General features: G+C 32.7%; 1 protein-coding gene across 1 annotated transcript; it reads right to left on the bottom strand.

Moving 5' to 3' along the window:
* Window positions 1–3,655: 3,655 nt before the first annotated feature.
* On the bottom strand, window positions 3,656–7,074 carry LOC131026657 (peroxidase 3). Its single transcript, XM_057988668.2, has 4 exons — window positions 6,803–7,074; window positions 5,783–5,971; window positions 4,625–4,790; window positions 3,656–4,262 (listed from the first exon to the last, which is right to left on the bottom strand). Exons 1-4 carry the CDS (start codon window positions 7,013–7,015, stop codon window positions 3,847–3,849), a joined length of 984 nt encoding a protein of 327 aa, XP_057844651.2. The 5' UTR covers window positions 7,016–7,074; the 3' UTR covers window positions 3,656–3,846.
* Window positions 7,075–17,003: the final 9,929 nt, after the last annotated feature.

Consider the following 17,003-nt stretch of genomic DNA (forward strand, 5'->3'; position numbering starts at 1 on the left):
TATACGTATACAAAATTATGATTATATATTTTATATCTAAAACCTTTTTAAGTATAGACTTTATTTAATCATGAACAATATATAATATAGTCATATATATATAATATGCAAAGGTGGCAGGTTTTAGACATAAGTTAGCGACTGTGTCGCATGTTAGTTAGGAAGCCAATAAAGGTGGCCGACTAGGCATTTAGACTATCAGTAAACACAGACTTGGAGACTTAGTAGCGAAGGCAATAATCATGCACATAACAAACACTTAAGTGTTTACGTTGCATGCTACCCGATGGTTTAGTAGAGGAAGTCGGTAGATGTAATGTAACTGTTTCATCTACCATTAGTAGAGAACGGTTTGACATGGAGCAGAAGGGATAGTTGGCAAGGCTCACCTCCTCATCAAGCAAGAAAGTAGTCCACGTATCTGCAGACTCCTTGATCAACAAACACTCATCACCACAGATTACTCCCTCATCCCACAGTGATTGAAGTCAACTACTAGTTCCTCAGAGAGCTTTGGAATATAATCCACGATCTTTGGCATGTAACCAGGGGAGGGAAGAATTAGCAGGCACATGGTGCCATAGAGTTAGAGATGCCAACGATAGGAAGCTACAAACTCCTCGATGCATGATCGACTCATCTACTCCAAACTGTAGAAGATGTAATGAAAACTGCCATCTCTCCAAGACGTGTAGACTGGAGATAAAGATAAACTGATAGCACAATGAAGACTTGAGATAGTTAAAATTGAAGACCTATCGTAATGCAGGAGAAGAATTCAATTTAATAACCCTAACCGAGCCTTAAATTTGGGAGAGATCATAGGGGAATTTAGAATAAATAGAGGCATAAGATAGATAGATGGAGACACACAGATAGAGGAAGAAAAGAGATAGAAAGTAGCAGAGTAGATAGAAAGATTTTAAGATAGTATTGCAGAGAGAAAGAGAGAGAGAGATTTGTTTTAGAACAAAGTTAGAAAAAGGATAAGAAATCGGTGATAGATTTTTGAGCAATCAAGGAAGACGTAGATCCATTTAGAGGAGGCACGACAAAGATCTTTCAAACCATTTTCAAGCGTAAAAAGGTTGGAATCTTATTTGTTTTGGTTATAATTGCAATAAGGAAGTTAGAAAATAAAATCTTTTTATATAGTATAAGAATTCTTTTATGATTTTCCATATGTTATTTGTTTTATTGAATATGTGTTATTATTCTTTGAAAAGATGAAGAAGGAAATCATTAGGAGAAATATATGTTGAAAGATAGTTAATTTAATTGCTTAAAATAGTGATTATTGTCAAAGTGATTAGGTTAGATTTTCAATTAAAGAATGTGTTCTCATACTTTATTCCTTTATATGAAAGAAAATCATACTTGTGATACACCTTCTTTTTACCTTGTATCTATTCGAAAATTGTTGATGAAATTATATTGCTTTTCAAATTTTGAAAGATTGTATTCAATTAGGTGAAAGAGATGAAATAGTGTTTATTTTACGAAAGTAATAGGGAAGATGTTATTTCAATTAGTCAAAAGATTGTATTCTTAAAATGTATTCTTGTTTGTGGGAACCAAGCTAGGGATAGGCTTGTGTATAGAGAGTTACTTTCCGGGACAGGTGCCGAATATGGAATCTTAGAGAGAATAGTTGTTTTTCGAACTATTTATTTTTGCTATGCATGGCATTATACTCGGCTGAGTAATGATTTGAATTATCCATAAAAATAGATGGAATTCTTTATTTTATGCTCTCTACCATATCCTTGCATGATAATGCTTATTTCTTAATAGAATTAGAAAAATGAAAATGCTTGTATCATCTAGGCATGCACCAGATTCCCTCTTGTCTTTCGAATTCTTTGGTTAAAACAATTCATGCAGGGTCAGGTATTTTTGATTGACCAAGAATTCTGGGGAAGCGTAAGCTTCAAGGTTGGGCGGAAAAAGCGCCTAAATCTTGTTCTTGTCTTCATTCAAAGGACTGAAAAGAAGTGACTCGGAATGGAGATCGACAGATTTATCTCACCTTCTTTCTATTTGTATATTACTTAAGGCAATATGAATTCCTAAGTAGGGAATAAAGATATATATATTGAGAAATTTGTATCTTTCATTTTACATGAAAATTGTAATTAACTCTTGATATCTATGGTTGTTTTATCAACTTATTGATATTTCCTTATATTATGTATGAAATAGACTTCTTAATTGACCTATGAGTTTATTTATGAATAAAGAGTAGATTATGTCTTATAGATTAATTTATGTCTTTACAAATAGTGACATGCAAGTTTATGCACAAAAAGTGAGAATAGAAAGTCCACTTAAGCAAGCTTATCCCTTAAAATGGAAATATCATGTAGAAAGGATATCCATGATATAAAATCTCATAAAATATAGGAAGGAATCTCAAAAAAGAAAATATTTTTTTTTAAAGAGATTCATGAGAAATAATATCCTATAATCTAGAAAAGAATCTGAAAAAAGGAAAAATATCTAGAGATACCAAACAACTAATAATGACTTCTTAATTAAGTTAAGTTATTATGTGCAATATTAGAGTTAATATAGTGAACACACTTTTACACTCCAAAATTTGAATCCACTTATGATTTAAAAACACATATATAAGTTGTAAGAATGTTAAAATGTGAACCCTCATGTATGATATATATCAACAAATGATACATTCTTATGCAAAATTTGGGTTATTCCCCATCCTTTATTCGTCACCATTTATTTATACTCATGTACATTTGACCTCACCCAATTCTTGTTTACAAATCTAATACATTTCCATTATAGTTATTCATTTATCATGCTTATCATTCCACCCATATCCATAAACTTATTGACCTTTACACTCCATGTCCTTGGCCATTCCTATGACTCATGGGTTCAACCTTGTGCCACAAAAAAGATCCATGCAAATAAAAAGCTCCCACATTTTTTATTGGGTGTTATGAAGGGACTTGGTAATGTTTGCACAATTTATTGTTGTCTTGGTATGGAAAAGCATTCAACATGCAATTAATTCATAGAGAGAATTCAAGAGCATAAGTTTGAATCTTCCTAGGAACACTTTGAATTGTAGTACTAAAAGAAACCACAATTATGTGAAAATCATCTAGGACATCAACATGTGTGAGAATGTTGTTTTCAATATTTGTTTACAACTCTAAAGCTGATTAAATCAAGGGGGTTGACCTAGGAGAACAAGAAACTTGTGATTTAGACTCCCACAAGATATTTTTCACTGCTATCAATCCATACACATCAACAAATAATAGAAAATGGGATGAATTAGGTTTCAGAAGTGTACAACATGCCGATTCAGATATGCACAAATACTATAGATCAAATATGTATAAAAGCTCAGATCCACAATCCAATATATTGCTATCTATTGATCACTAAAATAAATAAAATGTTCTTATTTTTATTACGTATTTCAAGATTTCATTATACAATCTCTCATAATTATAAATTAATTTAATTAAATAATACTCATTAGAACTTGATTTTAATAAAAAATCAATTGATTTGCTTACAATTATCTTTTATTAAAAACTTAAACAGTAACTTCTTAATTGAAGCTTTTCTCACTTTACATAATGATGAAATGCTTTTAGTTTGGAAACAAAACATCCTCTGATCAAAATTCATGGCTCCATCTTTATTAGTTATTTCTCAAAGTCTGCCCGCTAACTCATGAAAACAGGGGAAGCAAAAAAAATCCAAAACAACCAGGTTTGTGATTACAACAGTCGCTGCTGAGACAGATTGATTTCTTGAACAAATGCCACAATTAACGATGATAAATCCAAATGGGTAGGAAAGATTTTAGTTCACTCGAGAGCACTGTCGTCGGATCTCTCCTGCACTGCCAGTCAGAACACCAATCTGTCCCATCTTTTCCATAGATTTTGCAAACTCGGTGAAAAACTCATTCTTGGATTTCAGAAGTTGGTTTTCAATATATGATTTGGAAGCAGAGTCTGTAAGCAGTGCAGCATCTGACTGGAAAAGCCCCCTTCTTTGCTTCACTCTTTGGTAGTAACCGAGGTCAAATATCCTGAAGCTCCCTGGATCCATTTCAATTATGGTTGTATTGTCAGAAGGGGTCTTGCACTTGTTCTTCTTTAGGCTGGCTACATACTTCTTCTCCATTGATGGGTCACTGTCTCCCTTTCCACTGAAGTTGTACAGGCGGTTACTGAAAGGAGGGCCACAGTGGGCAATTCCAACAGTATGGGCACCTGTGCACACAAATCATCAAGGATAAACAACACATTTTAAGTTTCGATGTGTTTTCTGATTGGTTCATATGAAGTTACACTTTTTTTTAATAAGAGGTTCATATCTAGAACGCCTTGTTTAAATGGACAATACAACACATTCTAAGTTTCCATTTGTTTAAGTGGTTAAGTGGTTCATATAAAATCAGGTTCTCTTTTTCAGTAAGATCCATCTATTAATAAGGATTCTAAGTTGAAACACCTAAATAAATGACAACTTAGAATGTATTAAACTGATATTTTATGTGAACACTAACACTAATACAATTAACAATCTATTGTCTTACTGACTTTCATGACAAATAATTTTTATTTTTTTTGACCTGATAGAAGAACGAGGTCCTTGTTGCTGAGGCCCTTGCTGGCAAAGGAAGTACTCAGCTGGGAGAAGTTGAATGTAGGAGATGGAAGATTTGCCAAGGCTTCGGAGGAATTTGATATGCGTCCATCTCTGCGTCCAGTTTGAACATTCCAGTGTGGTCCTCCATGCTTTCATAGACACAACTTTCTTGAGTGAGCTTAAGCTTTAAAACATCATCTGACATGTCAAAACTCTATAATGTTCACTTTTAACTGGACATTCTTCAATAATGGAAGAGCTTAAATAGTTAGCATTGATTTTTCATCATAAATGGTTCAAGGGATTGAGTCTAATTCATTTAAGTATTGAATTTTTTTATTATTTTTTTTTTTCAAGTATTGATTTTTTATTGTACAAGGGTTGAGTTTAATTTATCAAAATTTTGAGTTTTTATTATCTAGATCTAATTTCAAATCTCAATGGGATGTCTAACATAAAATTCTAAATTGGGGTGTGGAAATGGTTTGATTTTTAAGTGGAGATCTTTCATAGATAATTTATAGTATGGTGACTGAAAGAGAATAAATATTAGTACCATTATTATACTCTTAAATTTTTTTATTGATTTTATATTGGTATTCATAAAAATAAAATATTTTTAGATTTATAAATAATTTTATATATTAAAAAATTTAAAATCAATAAAAAAAAAAAAAAAATTCTTTCCTAACTCTTGTTTTTATATTATATTTTTATAATAAAATGATTTAAATTTTTAAATAAAAATAATATTCTCAAAATAACATTAAAAAAAGTTTAAAAATAAAATAAAATTCACACTTTCAGAACTTTTAAAGCTTTCCCATCAACAAAGATACAAGGTCATAGTTATAGTTATTAATCATTTAAAGACGTTATACGTCATCTAGATCCTACAAACTAATTTGAGACTAAAGAAAGTCAATGTTATTAATAATTTTAAGCAAACTGGTATTCCTAAAATTTGACAGACTGCCCAAAAAAATTCGAATATTATAAAAACCCATCTTAATTACAGTAATTTTTTAACAATTTTAGAGGGACTAATGTTTGTAAGGAAATTTAAAATATACAGTACTCAATCAATGCATTAAGATAAAACTAAAAGATGAGAAATGCAAGGAAGATAAGAGATTCTTACTGCAACCAAATGGGCATCTCGTGCAATCAATGCGAGAATGTCAGCACATGAAACAACTCCAGGGCACTGCTTTTCTATTGCAGCCTTTGCTTTGTCTATCAAGCTGAATCCCCTCAATGTCTGGTTCGGTATTGCATCCTTTTCAGCAGTGCCGTTACTCGAATTCAACAGCACAGACCCATCACATCCCTGTTGTATAATTAATAAACAAGAGTTGGTTAATTTCATTTTCCATGGAATGAATTAGAGACATGATATTTGCAGAGAGCGTTCTTCGTGCAAGAATATATTTTTTGGTTTAAATTGTGTATTATATTTTAATATCAATATTTCAGATCACATTCTATAATCTATTATTATCAAGATGATAATAGATCACACTCAAAGTTTTGAATCATATTCTATAATCTATTATTATATTCTTTTTGATGATAGATCATAGTCAGCATTTCGGATCATACTCTATGATCTATTATTATGTTCTTTTGAACAATGGATCACACTCAATGCTTCTTATCACAATCTATAATCTATTATTATCTTCTTCTTGGTGATGGATCACACAATGTTTCAGATCACATTCTATGATCTGTTATCATCTTTTTTTGACAATAGATCACACTCAATGTTTCTTGTCACACTCTATGATCTATTATTATCTTCTTCTTGATAATGGATTACACTCAACATTTCAAATCACACTCTATGATCTACTATTATCTTCTTCTTGGTGATCGATCACACTCAACATTTCGGATCACATTCTATGATCTATTATCATCTTGTTCTTGACAATACATCACACTCAATGTTTTGACTCACTCTATGATCTATTATCATCTTCTTCTTGACAATGGATCATGTTCAATGTTTTGACTCACACTATGTGATCTATCATCAAGAAGAAGATAACAATACATCATAGAGTGTGATATGAAATGTCAATATGAAAAAAAAATTACATAATTTCAACGAGAAACACGCTCTTACAAAAACTAATGAATTGTTTTATATACCAACCCGAACAAAGCAGTCATGGAAATGCATCCTGATAAGAGCAGCTGCCAGTTCTGGAGCCAAGGATATGTGCTTTCTGGCAACATCAAGTACAATCCCTTCAGCTTTTGGGCAGGTTGTGCTGTAGAAGCCCAGCTTCAGTACTTGTGCAGTACTTGGGCCAAAAATGCATATGATAGCAATCAAACCAGCCATCACACTACTCTTGTTCTCCATGTTTAAGGATCCCCACAGGCTAAGATTGCAGTAGCAGTGAGATGGGTACTGCTTATTACTGAAATTCCTGATTTATATAAGAAAACAATCTATCTCTAGAGCATGAAAAAGGGGTCCTAGAGCTAGCGACTTATGGCCCATGGTGGTCACTAAAGGCAAACAAGAACAGCCAGGACTTGTACCAACTTTGTCCTCTGAAAATATGGAATGATATTGATGTTAAGGTAACTCTTGTCCTGCAAACACATGAAATAAGACAACGCAACTCAAGCTTTTATAACTAACAAACTTGCCAGCCCAATTCATACCCATTTTACCTAGTGATTGTTCTCTCCCACCTAATGCACATGTCTTTCCCCCACTTGCCAAATCAAAGGTTGCTCTTCAATCTACAATATTAGTTAGTTTGCGGCATCTCAAATCAAAGATAGCTCTGAATGAGCTATCAATGATAAGGCAACTTTTTGTTATAGATTTCTGTGTTGTCCCTTAGCATTTTTTTTATTGCTCCAGGCAGAAAAGCAAATGGAAGAAGCATAAATCATGGCTCTAAAATAATCTAGTTTGCCTGGACATAAGTAGCATTCATAAACTTGTGAAGATAAAGTTCAAACTAAATTTCTTTGGATCTCCTCCCACCATGGAGTTGTAACCAATACCTTGAATCTAGTCACCATACAATTAATGTATTTGTGTGTAATTCATTAAACAACTTTAATGATTTATAAGGTTCAACGATATTTTCTAATTTTTTTAAAGAGATGTTCTGATCTCTTTCATTGTTTATTTTGAGATAACTTAGTTTTATTTCTTAACTTATTAGGATCAGTATAATATTTAGAGTTATTATATGTATGATTTAAAATTTTAGATAACATTTAGTTTTACTGGTTTTAGGGTTGTTTTTAGTTTGTAAAAATGGATATTTGTGATACATATTCTTAAATTTTTATTCTTTTGGTTTTAGTGGCAGTTATTATTCTTTGAAAATCTTTATATAACTTTCTAAGATTTTTTAATTGATATATTTATTTTTTTATTAAAAATAAAATGAAAAATGTTAGAGTTGAGTTTAATATATTACTTAAAACAAATTGATTAAGATTAAAAAAATTAGAGAGTGTTGAGGTATAATCTAGAGGAATAATGAATTGAAGTACTATAGAGAGTTATTCATTGTTATGATCATAACATTTTAATTGAAGATCAAAATTATATACAATTATTCACATTAAAATATAATAAATAAATCCAAATTGAGTCATTCTTAAAACTTTAGAGAGAGACAATATTTTGTGATTCTATCATAACTAAAATATTTTTATTGTGTATATTGATTCAATAGTAATAGCGAGAGAATAAATAGAGGCAGATGACATTAATATAGACACGATAATTGAAATTATTATTAATAGATATATGAATGTGTTGTCCTATTTCGATTAGATACTCTAACATGATCAAGCATAATTTTTTCTTAGAATATTTTTTGTGTGTTACATTGATACAATGGTGATTAAAGAGAGAGAATATATAGAGGTATTAGACATAATAATCAATAACTGAATTGAAATTAATATATATGAATGTGTTGTCCTATTTTTATTAGATGCTCTCCATGGTCTTTGATTGTGTGATGATAAAGATGATTCCCTTAAAAGCACAATCCTATACATATAACTCAAGGCCTTCTAAAACTTTAGATCATTCAACATAAATATGTGATAAAATTGGTCAAATCTAGAAGAGCACTTTTAAGAACATAAACATGTATGTGAAGTGATGGGTACGTGCAGGACCATGAGGGGCCAAAAAGCAGCGATATGAAAAAAAGTGTCTTTTCCTTTTGCCCAAAAACACAAAAAAATCGTGTTCACTTTTTGGTTGGCTTGGATGTCAGTTTATGTACCCATGGCAAAAGCCAAACTATAACGGATATCGGAAAATATCTGATATCCAATATTTTTAATTATATACAATATAAAAATATTATTAATATATAATATATAATAAGATGAAAACGTAAAAAAGGTATCGGATATCCGATACCTCTGGGTATTTTAAACCCAAACTATACCCGACATGGGTCATTTTCACTCACAATGAGCATGGATTTGGAGTTTTCTAGCAATCCCATATCCAAAATAATTAGATATCCAATTGCTACAACAAATTTTCATCAGTTTCCAATATCAACTATGAATTTTTTTCGTATCCCTTTGTTTTTTATCATTCATTTGCATTTATTTATTTATTTTTCCATTCTTTAGTTATAAATTAGGTTTCTTATTTGAAATACACTCTGTTGTTTAAAATATGTTAATTATATAAATTTTCAACTTCAATTAGGTAATATGGCTAACAACAATGAAAACCCACAACCGCCAAACTCTTTGTCACCAAACCCCCCCTCAATTCATGATTTAATTGGTCAATATTTGGATCAATTGAGGAGTATTTTTGAGGTGTATAATAGGATCCCTCGTTTATCCCTGATGATAGCCACATTACAATCAATAATTTTTAATGTAGAAACCCTCACCACCAAGCACAATGCCATTCTTTTGTGGCGAGATGCCATGAGGGAACAATATGTGGATGGGTTGTCCTATGATGAGGTAAAGAACCTTGAAATATCAAAAGCCGAAATAGCCGCTCTATTTGTTAACCCCCACACTAGACAACCTATTGATGTTAAGAAACCAAAAAATTCCACAAAATAGTGAGTGAATGATGAAATCCAAAATAACTTATGGGATTGTTGGTGGATGGTTTTTGATAGACTGCCCCAAAAAAATCTCGCTATGCCATTTTATTTCATTAAGAAATTATATGCCGATTTTGTATTAGGTAAGCATGTTAACTAATTTAACACGAAACATTTTTAGGGCATGGGTGGAGGTATGCCCATAGACCTAGGGCAGTTCGAGTAGTATAAAGCCCATATGTTCCCAATCCTTGCATCACTCACCCACCTCTAGTACAACCTCTAAATATTGTTGTAGAGGCAACATCACAAACTATATCAGTTATTCACTCTTTGAGCGGCCTTTTGGTTTCTCAGACCATGGCACTAGCTCAACTACATGACCTTGATACTGGCGGTGGATCAGGTGGTGCTGACACATCCTTGCATGCTAGAGACAAGGAGGTTCATGGATCATACACTGACAATATAGTGGTAAGACTTGTAATTTCATAGTGTATTTTATTTTAAATGAATATTTTTAAGATACAATATTAAGTACTAATGTTTATATACATGGTCTATTTTATAGTTGATGTCTGAGGAGGACATCACACAGGTCCAAGATGCCACCCTCTCAACCATTTCATTTGGCCTTCTTAGCTACACGATACATATTGTTGCACTTAGTCGTTTCCATTTTTTATTGTATACATGCTTGTCATTTAAGTTGTGATTAATTAAATTATATCTTAACTTACCTAGTGCGAATGAGGTGTATCACTATCCAAACTTTGGAAGCGCAATGATAGACGAGGGAAAGGTAATTGAATGCAAATTTGATTGATATAAGAGTTTAAATAACTTATAATGATTATACATGTCTACATAGATTGATAGTTTCACATACTTGTCATTTTTTATGTACAGGGAATTGTTGGTTTTACATCCTTGTTGATTGCTTCCACAATACCTGAAGAAGAAGCAAAAGAGATGCCTCGAGTATGTATTTATTTTATTTTGTATTTAGTAAATGTGTTCTTATCACTAACAATTATATGCTAACTTGTATCAATTTAATATTTGTAAACATATATAGGTTGTCTTCAAAAATGTTAGTGACATCCCTTCTCTACCACATACATATACTAAGACTCCTGACCATCCTAGCACTAATACATTTGGCCTAAAATTTCGATAGAGGTTTATGATGGAGAAGGTATATTGTGAACAAATTTGATTTTTTTTTGAAAAATTGCCTGCATTCGTCGAAATTCCAACGATAATTCAATATATGTTTTCGGCAGAGAAGGAATTGGTAACGACATTTGTGTTTTTTACAAAGGGTGCCCGCGTTCATCAAAATTATGATGATAGTGGGCATTACTTAAAAAAAAGAAAAAAAAGACCAAGACATTTCAAATCGTTTTCACAGCCTCTTCCCATTCTCACATTACCGCCCAACAACGTATTCCCGCCCACAGTTCCACCTCTGTCAAACCCCAACAACTGTGTCGAGGTTGTGTCTGTGTAATGCCACGACCAGTTTTTTCTAGGAGGATGGAGTCATAACCTTTCTCGACTGAGCCGAACAATCCAATGAATCCGACTACCTCGCGTCCTAAAGTGGGTTTTATATCTCGAACTGATGTTGGAGGATCTGCATACAGAGTGAACAAAGCGAGCTAAAGATAATGTAGTATTGCTGGTCTTGCCTACTTGTATAGAAGAATTAGGTTATTAAGGGTCAAACCAGTACGAATTGGAGTTGCAGGATCACAGGCATGGGCCATTATAAAGGCAACAAAGGTAGTGACACCATCAAGAGTAGACTGTATTGCACTTCCACACCCGCTTATGAAGAGATACAAGCAAAACCCGGGCTTCTGTTTAGCTCTCTATTTCTCGGGTGAGATAACGAGTCATTCTATTCAGGGGTAGGGCGAAGAGGATTTCCATGGTGTTTTTTGGTGAACTAAATTGTGTCCTTGGCAATCAATCATGAATCGAATATCTTCATGGACGTGCACTGACAAATGCAATTGGAAACCTTGGCATTACTGATGCATATGATGTTGCTCTCAACAAGTTTGGTCATGACCTTGAGAATATAGTAGAGCAAGTATAGTTATCAGTTAGTTTTGCAATTTCAGTTTACTTGTATCAAAAAAACATATTATGCGTAACTAGAGCATAACAACTTCAAAAGTTAAATCATTTTGACATTAATTTGCAAGTGCAACACATATTGTTAACCAAGAATTAACTTTTTTGAGTTTATTGCATATTTTACACATAATTGTTTCTTAAATCTGTAAATTCCTTTACCATGGACAAATATCAAACTTTTAATTCCTTCAATTTGAATGTAACTTGTAGATAGGGTAGGTCCAATATGTATTTTGAGCAATTATGTAATCTTAAGGCAAATTATTCTTAAGGCTATCAACACAGGTAATCTGCTCTCCAACATTAGGTGATCTCTCTCTCTCTCTCTCTCTCTCTCTCTCTCTCTCTCTCTCTCTCTCTCTCTCTCTCTCTCTCTCTCTCTCTCTCTCTCTCTCTCTCTCTCTCTCTCTCTCTCTCTCTCTCTCTCTCTCTCTCTCTCTCTCTCTCTCTCTCGTGCGAACTTGCTCCTCAACCATTGTGTGAAGGTTGGTTGTTAGGTGATACTAAGGATAAATATTCAAAAAGTATAATAATTACACTAATACATATATCACTCTCATGCCTTCCTTAATTTGATATAAGGTCCCTCTATCCTATTAATGCATGATAGCCTCGATAAGATAAATGATTGAATGAGAGATAAATGAAGTCTCTCATTCAATCATCTATCCTATCGATAAACTATGATGAAGACTTCAAGGTATTGTTCCTTCATTTGATGATCATTCTTAAATTTGTATATTTTCAACCATACTTGCAAAGTTCGATCAATGCTTAACTACCGATAATCATCGGTTGTAAATCTCATGGCATAGAATACCGATTGGTATCAGTTTACATTAAAACCAATGCACTCCGATTAATATCAGTTAACATATTAACTATGAACACCGATTGTTATCAGGCTTAACCAATGCACTTCAATTAATATCGGTTAATATATTAACTGTGAACATTGACTGTTATCGGGCTTAACTAATACATACCGATTAGTATCGGTTGTCTTGCATATGATAGACACGTCGATTAAGTATTAGGTGGTTTGTTAAGTGATATACACCGATTTAGGTTTCTATCCTCCGCCTTTGTTGACATCCCCTCCCCCATTGTCTAATATATCTATGACTTTTCCAACAACTTTTAATATCACAACAAGAGATAATTTTGTATGAGTTTCTTAAAGCCAACTTTATTACTCTCCCCTTGAAAAATTGAAGAAAAAACCATAAACAAAATTAGGACAATCCTGTTTTCAAGCATCATCAACTATTCCACTCATGAATGTCATGATTTGGAGATAAAAATTCAACAACTTATTGTAGTTCTAGTAACATTTAAATAATAGGTGACAATGAGTTATACACTCATCATATCCCTTCTAAATGACATTTATAACCTATTATGTTTTTATTTGCTATATGACATTGGTAGCTTAATTACCTATTAGGGGCTCATTGTCATTCATGGTACTACGATTTCATTTGCAATAATACTTGGGAGGCAACATAATAGCCTAGTTCTTCTTGTCTCTACATTGTGGAACAAGAATAATAGTTGTCAATTGTTCCTCTTTTTAAGGATCCACTTTACATTTGTTAATTTTTATCTTTTATAACTTGATATCCTTTCTTGCATAGAATTGTCCCGAATCCAAATTCTCTCCTTGCTTGGACGTGTGTGTTCCTTGATTAGGATCTCTTTCATTGTTTTGTAGGCAAATAAACAAATACATCGACCTCTCCTCTCTACTTATACACAAAATAGCTAATTGAAACCACTTCATATACACAAAATGTCTCCTTGCACTGATCGAGCCTAAAAAATGTGACACCCTTGTTCAACAAGGGTTGATACCCTACAACACGATGCCTATCATTCATGAGCTCAAGGTGGTTTCTTTCATGCTCAATAAAAATATGATCAAAACTTTTTGTAGTTTCACCACCATCATAATATCATTTTGCTATTGTTAACATCATACATCCTCATGCTACGCTGGCAATTCATCAGGCTCTTCAATTTATTCACTCTTTATATGTTAGTGACTACCTTTAACTTATGAAATTTCAAATAAATCATCATAATAACCCCTTCACTATCTTGTGTTGAATGAAAATCCTTCAACTGGACTGCATTGTATAAGAATTTGGTGTGGATCTTTCATTCTTTCCTTGATTTGCCATTTTTTATTGTTCCACCCTACAATTTTGTATTTAAGGTATGTAAAATAGTTTCTCTATAGATGTTTTTTTATCTCTCTGCATTCTTTTGGTTGCCTTCATTTAAATTATGTAATGTTTCCATAATATCTCTTTTACAACTATCTCTTCCTTTCTTTTGAAATTAAGAGATCACTTGAATTGTAGGTAGACCCCTTCAAATGACAGGGTAGGCTTCCTTTTATACCTAATATATGTCTTGAAAGCATTTATCCTAATGGAATTAAATTAAAGTACTTTCTCTTCTATCTGGTATTGGTGGAGCAGAGGTTGCATTGCATCGACCTAGAAAACATATTTCCGCAGATACAACACAAGTTAAATGTATCTCAGGTCAATGCAAAGAAACCTCTGCTCTAGAGATCACTAGAAAATAGAGAAAGAATTTTAATTTAATGCCATCAGGATAAAAGGATTTCAAGACAGATAAATGGTATGCAACTATATCTATTTGGAATGCATTACCCAAAAAGCGCAATCGATTAGTCGCCTTTGAAAAGAAAGTGGTATGATGAAATATTTGGGCATAAAATAGATGAAATGCACTCCATACTACTGTTGCACAATATTTTGGTCGATGATATTTTTAAAATAGTAAAGGAAGGTGTATGGAACAACCAAATTCTTATCATTATAAACAATGAATATTTTAAGATCCTTTTATGATGTGTAAGTTGAGAATATTTTATGAAAGGTCCCTAAATGAATACCCTTTAAATTGATTTAGCAATGACTATCAGATGTAGACAAAATGAATTCTTTTTGGATTAGGATGGTACATAGAATCTACTATCAAAAGGTTGTCAAAAATTCTTGGGACTAGGAGGTGTGAAATGGCCTACACTTATGCTTTTCATGCCATCAAAATTTGAGTTTGATTGTCATCATTTACTTTGCCAAATTCTTCACGTGTAACTCCTGAATCAATTTCCTACACACAAAATGTTGAAAAATAGGTTTGTTGATGGGGGATTTCCTAGGTCAAACCTCAAATTGTGAATTAACCTTGAAGTATAATGTTTTCCTTTTGAGGGAAAGGATAGATCTAATCTAAAAATGCTTAAAATTGAACATGATAGCTTGATGAATCTTTCTTGAATCATCATAGAAGGTCTTAGGATGTCATGCAGACTGTTGATCATGAATGTTGTGATTTAACTTGTGATGTAGAGGAAGGGTGTGATAAATGAACTTTTAATATTTATAAGAGAAATACAAGGTCCAAACCCCTAGGCCTACTAGCACCCAAATGGCTCAAATAGGTCAAATGCAAACTAACACTTTTTCAAATGATTCCAAAGGTATGGAATTTTTTTACTACCTCCAAATAAGTTTTTTTAATTTGTTTTGTGGTTCCAAGAACTTGTTTAAGTGCAAAGCCCTCTTTTTAGCCTTCTAGGCATAGTTGCCCAATTAGCCCTCCAACGAGGAAAATGAATTTTTTTTTCTCAACTTTCCCAAAAAACTAAACAAAAAATTCATATATTCAGACACCCATTTGTGTTCTCTTCAACATACCAGAAGGTTGCATATGGTTTCTTTGGAAAGTATATGTTGTCCTATAACTATGCATTGTTTTTGGACTCCAAAAATGACAATTTTACAAAGGAAGTATATAATGTTTTAACTCCCTGACTCCCAGACTCTCAACAGTCATCCAATATGATTCAAAACTATGGAAAATGAAATTATTTATAAGGTTTAACATTCTTAGATGCAAAATCCCTTATTTAGCCTCTCACAAACCCTTAAAAGTAGGGTTTCTCATATACCCCTCTTCCAAACATTATACCATCCAAATGATGATGGATTCACCTTTCATTTGAAATGTATAAACACTTTAAATCATAAAATTTTCCCCTCCTTAAGGCGGATTTGCTACTGCTGCTCCTTAGCAAGCAATTTCTCCACTCTTACATTTGTTGTTTTGGTGATCACCCCGGTTCTCCACCCAATCTGCACATCAACCTGTTATTAATTTATTGTACATATTAGAGGAGTGCCATCCCATGAATATTAGGCCTTTTACATTCATGGAATGACCATTCTCATTTTAAATCAACCAAATCAAATGCCAAATTGCACAAATCTGTTAGAACAGTCAATGAAACTAGTCTAAAGTCTGAGACAAATAGATTATCAGTGCATCTTCCCTACAAATAAGATGTTCAAGGTCTCTTCAATGCATTAGTAATTCGAATACACACTCAAGACAAAGTTACCATAAGCCAAAACACCAAAAAAATTCAAGAAAACAAAAATTTGTTGTTATTGCTTGTCCTAGTCCGTACACCAGTATTCTCTGTCGTACAAAGCATTACATCAACCATTTGATCAAAAACTCTTAATTTCTAACACACAAGGTCATGAAATGATTTATTGAACTTGCCTAAACTCTTCTAGACTCCCTAAGCCATAAATTCCTATTACATCTTTTTGTTGGTCCTAAGGTCCTTACCAGGCCCTTTAGGACAAATTACAAACTTATTACAATTTTCATCATTAAAGGCCATAATGGACCTTAAGACATCATAATTGATTGGCTCTTCACTCCTAAGACCTTCAAAAGTCTTTAATGGCTTCATTGAGTCCTTTGGCTTCCAAATGCACCTGCACCAACTTGAATTCTCCTTCAATGCTTGATGAATGCTTGATTGCTTGTTCACTTGTAACTGAATTGATTTTATAATTAAGAGATCACTTGAATTGTAGGTAGACCCCTTCAAATGACAGGGTAAGATTCCTTTTATACCTAATATATGTCTTGAAAGCATTTTATCCTGATGGCATTAAATTTAAATACATTCTCTTCTATCTGGTATTGGTGGAGCAGAGGTTGCATTGCATCGACCTATGATACATATTTAATCAGATACAACACAAGTTAAATGTATCCCAGGTCGATGAAAAGCAA

Source organism: Cryptomeria japonica, chromosome 3 (genome assembly GCF_030272615.1).
Source record: "Cryptomeria japonica chromosome 3, Sugi_1.0, whole genome shotgun sequence".
Lineage (NCBI taxonomy): Eukaryota > Viridiplantae > Streptophyta > Pinopsida > Cupressales > Cupressaceae > Cryptomeria > Cryptomeria japonica.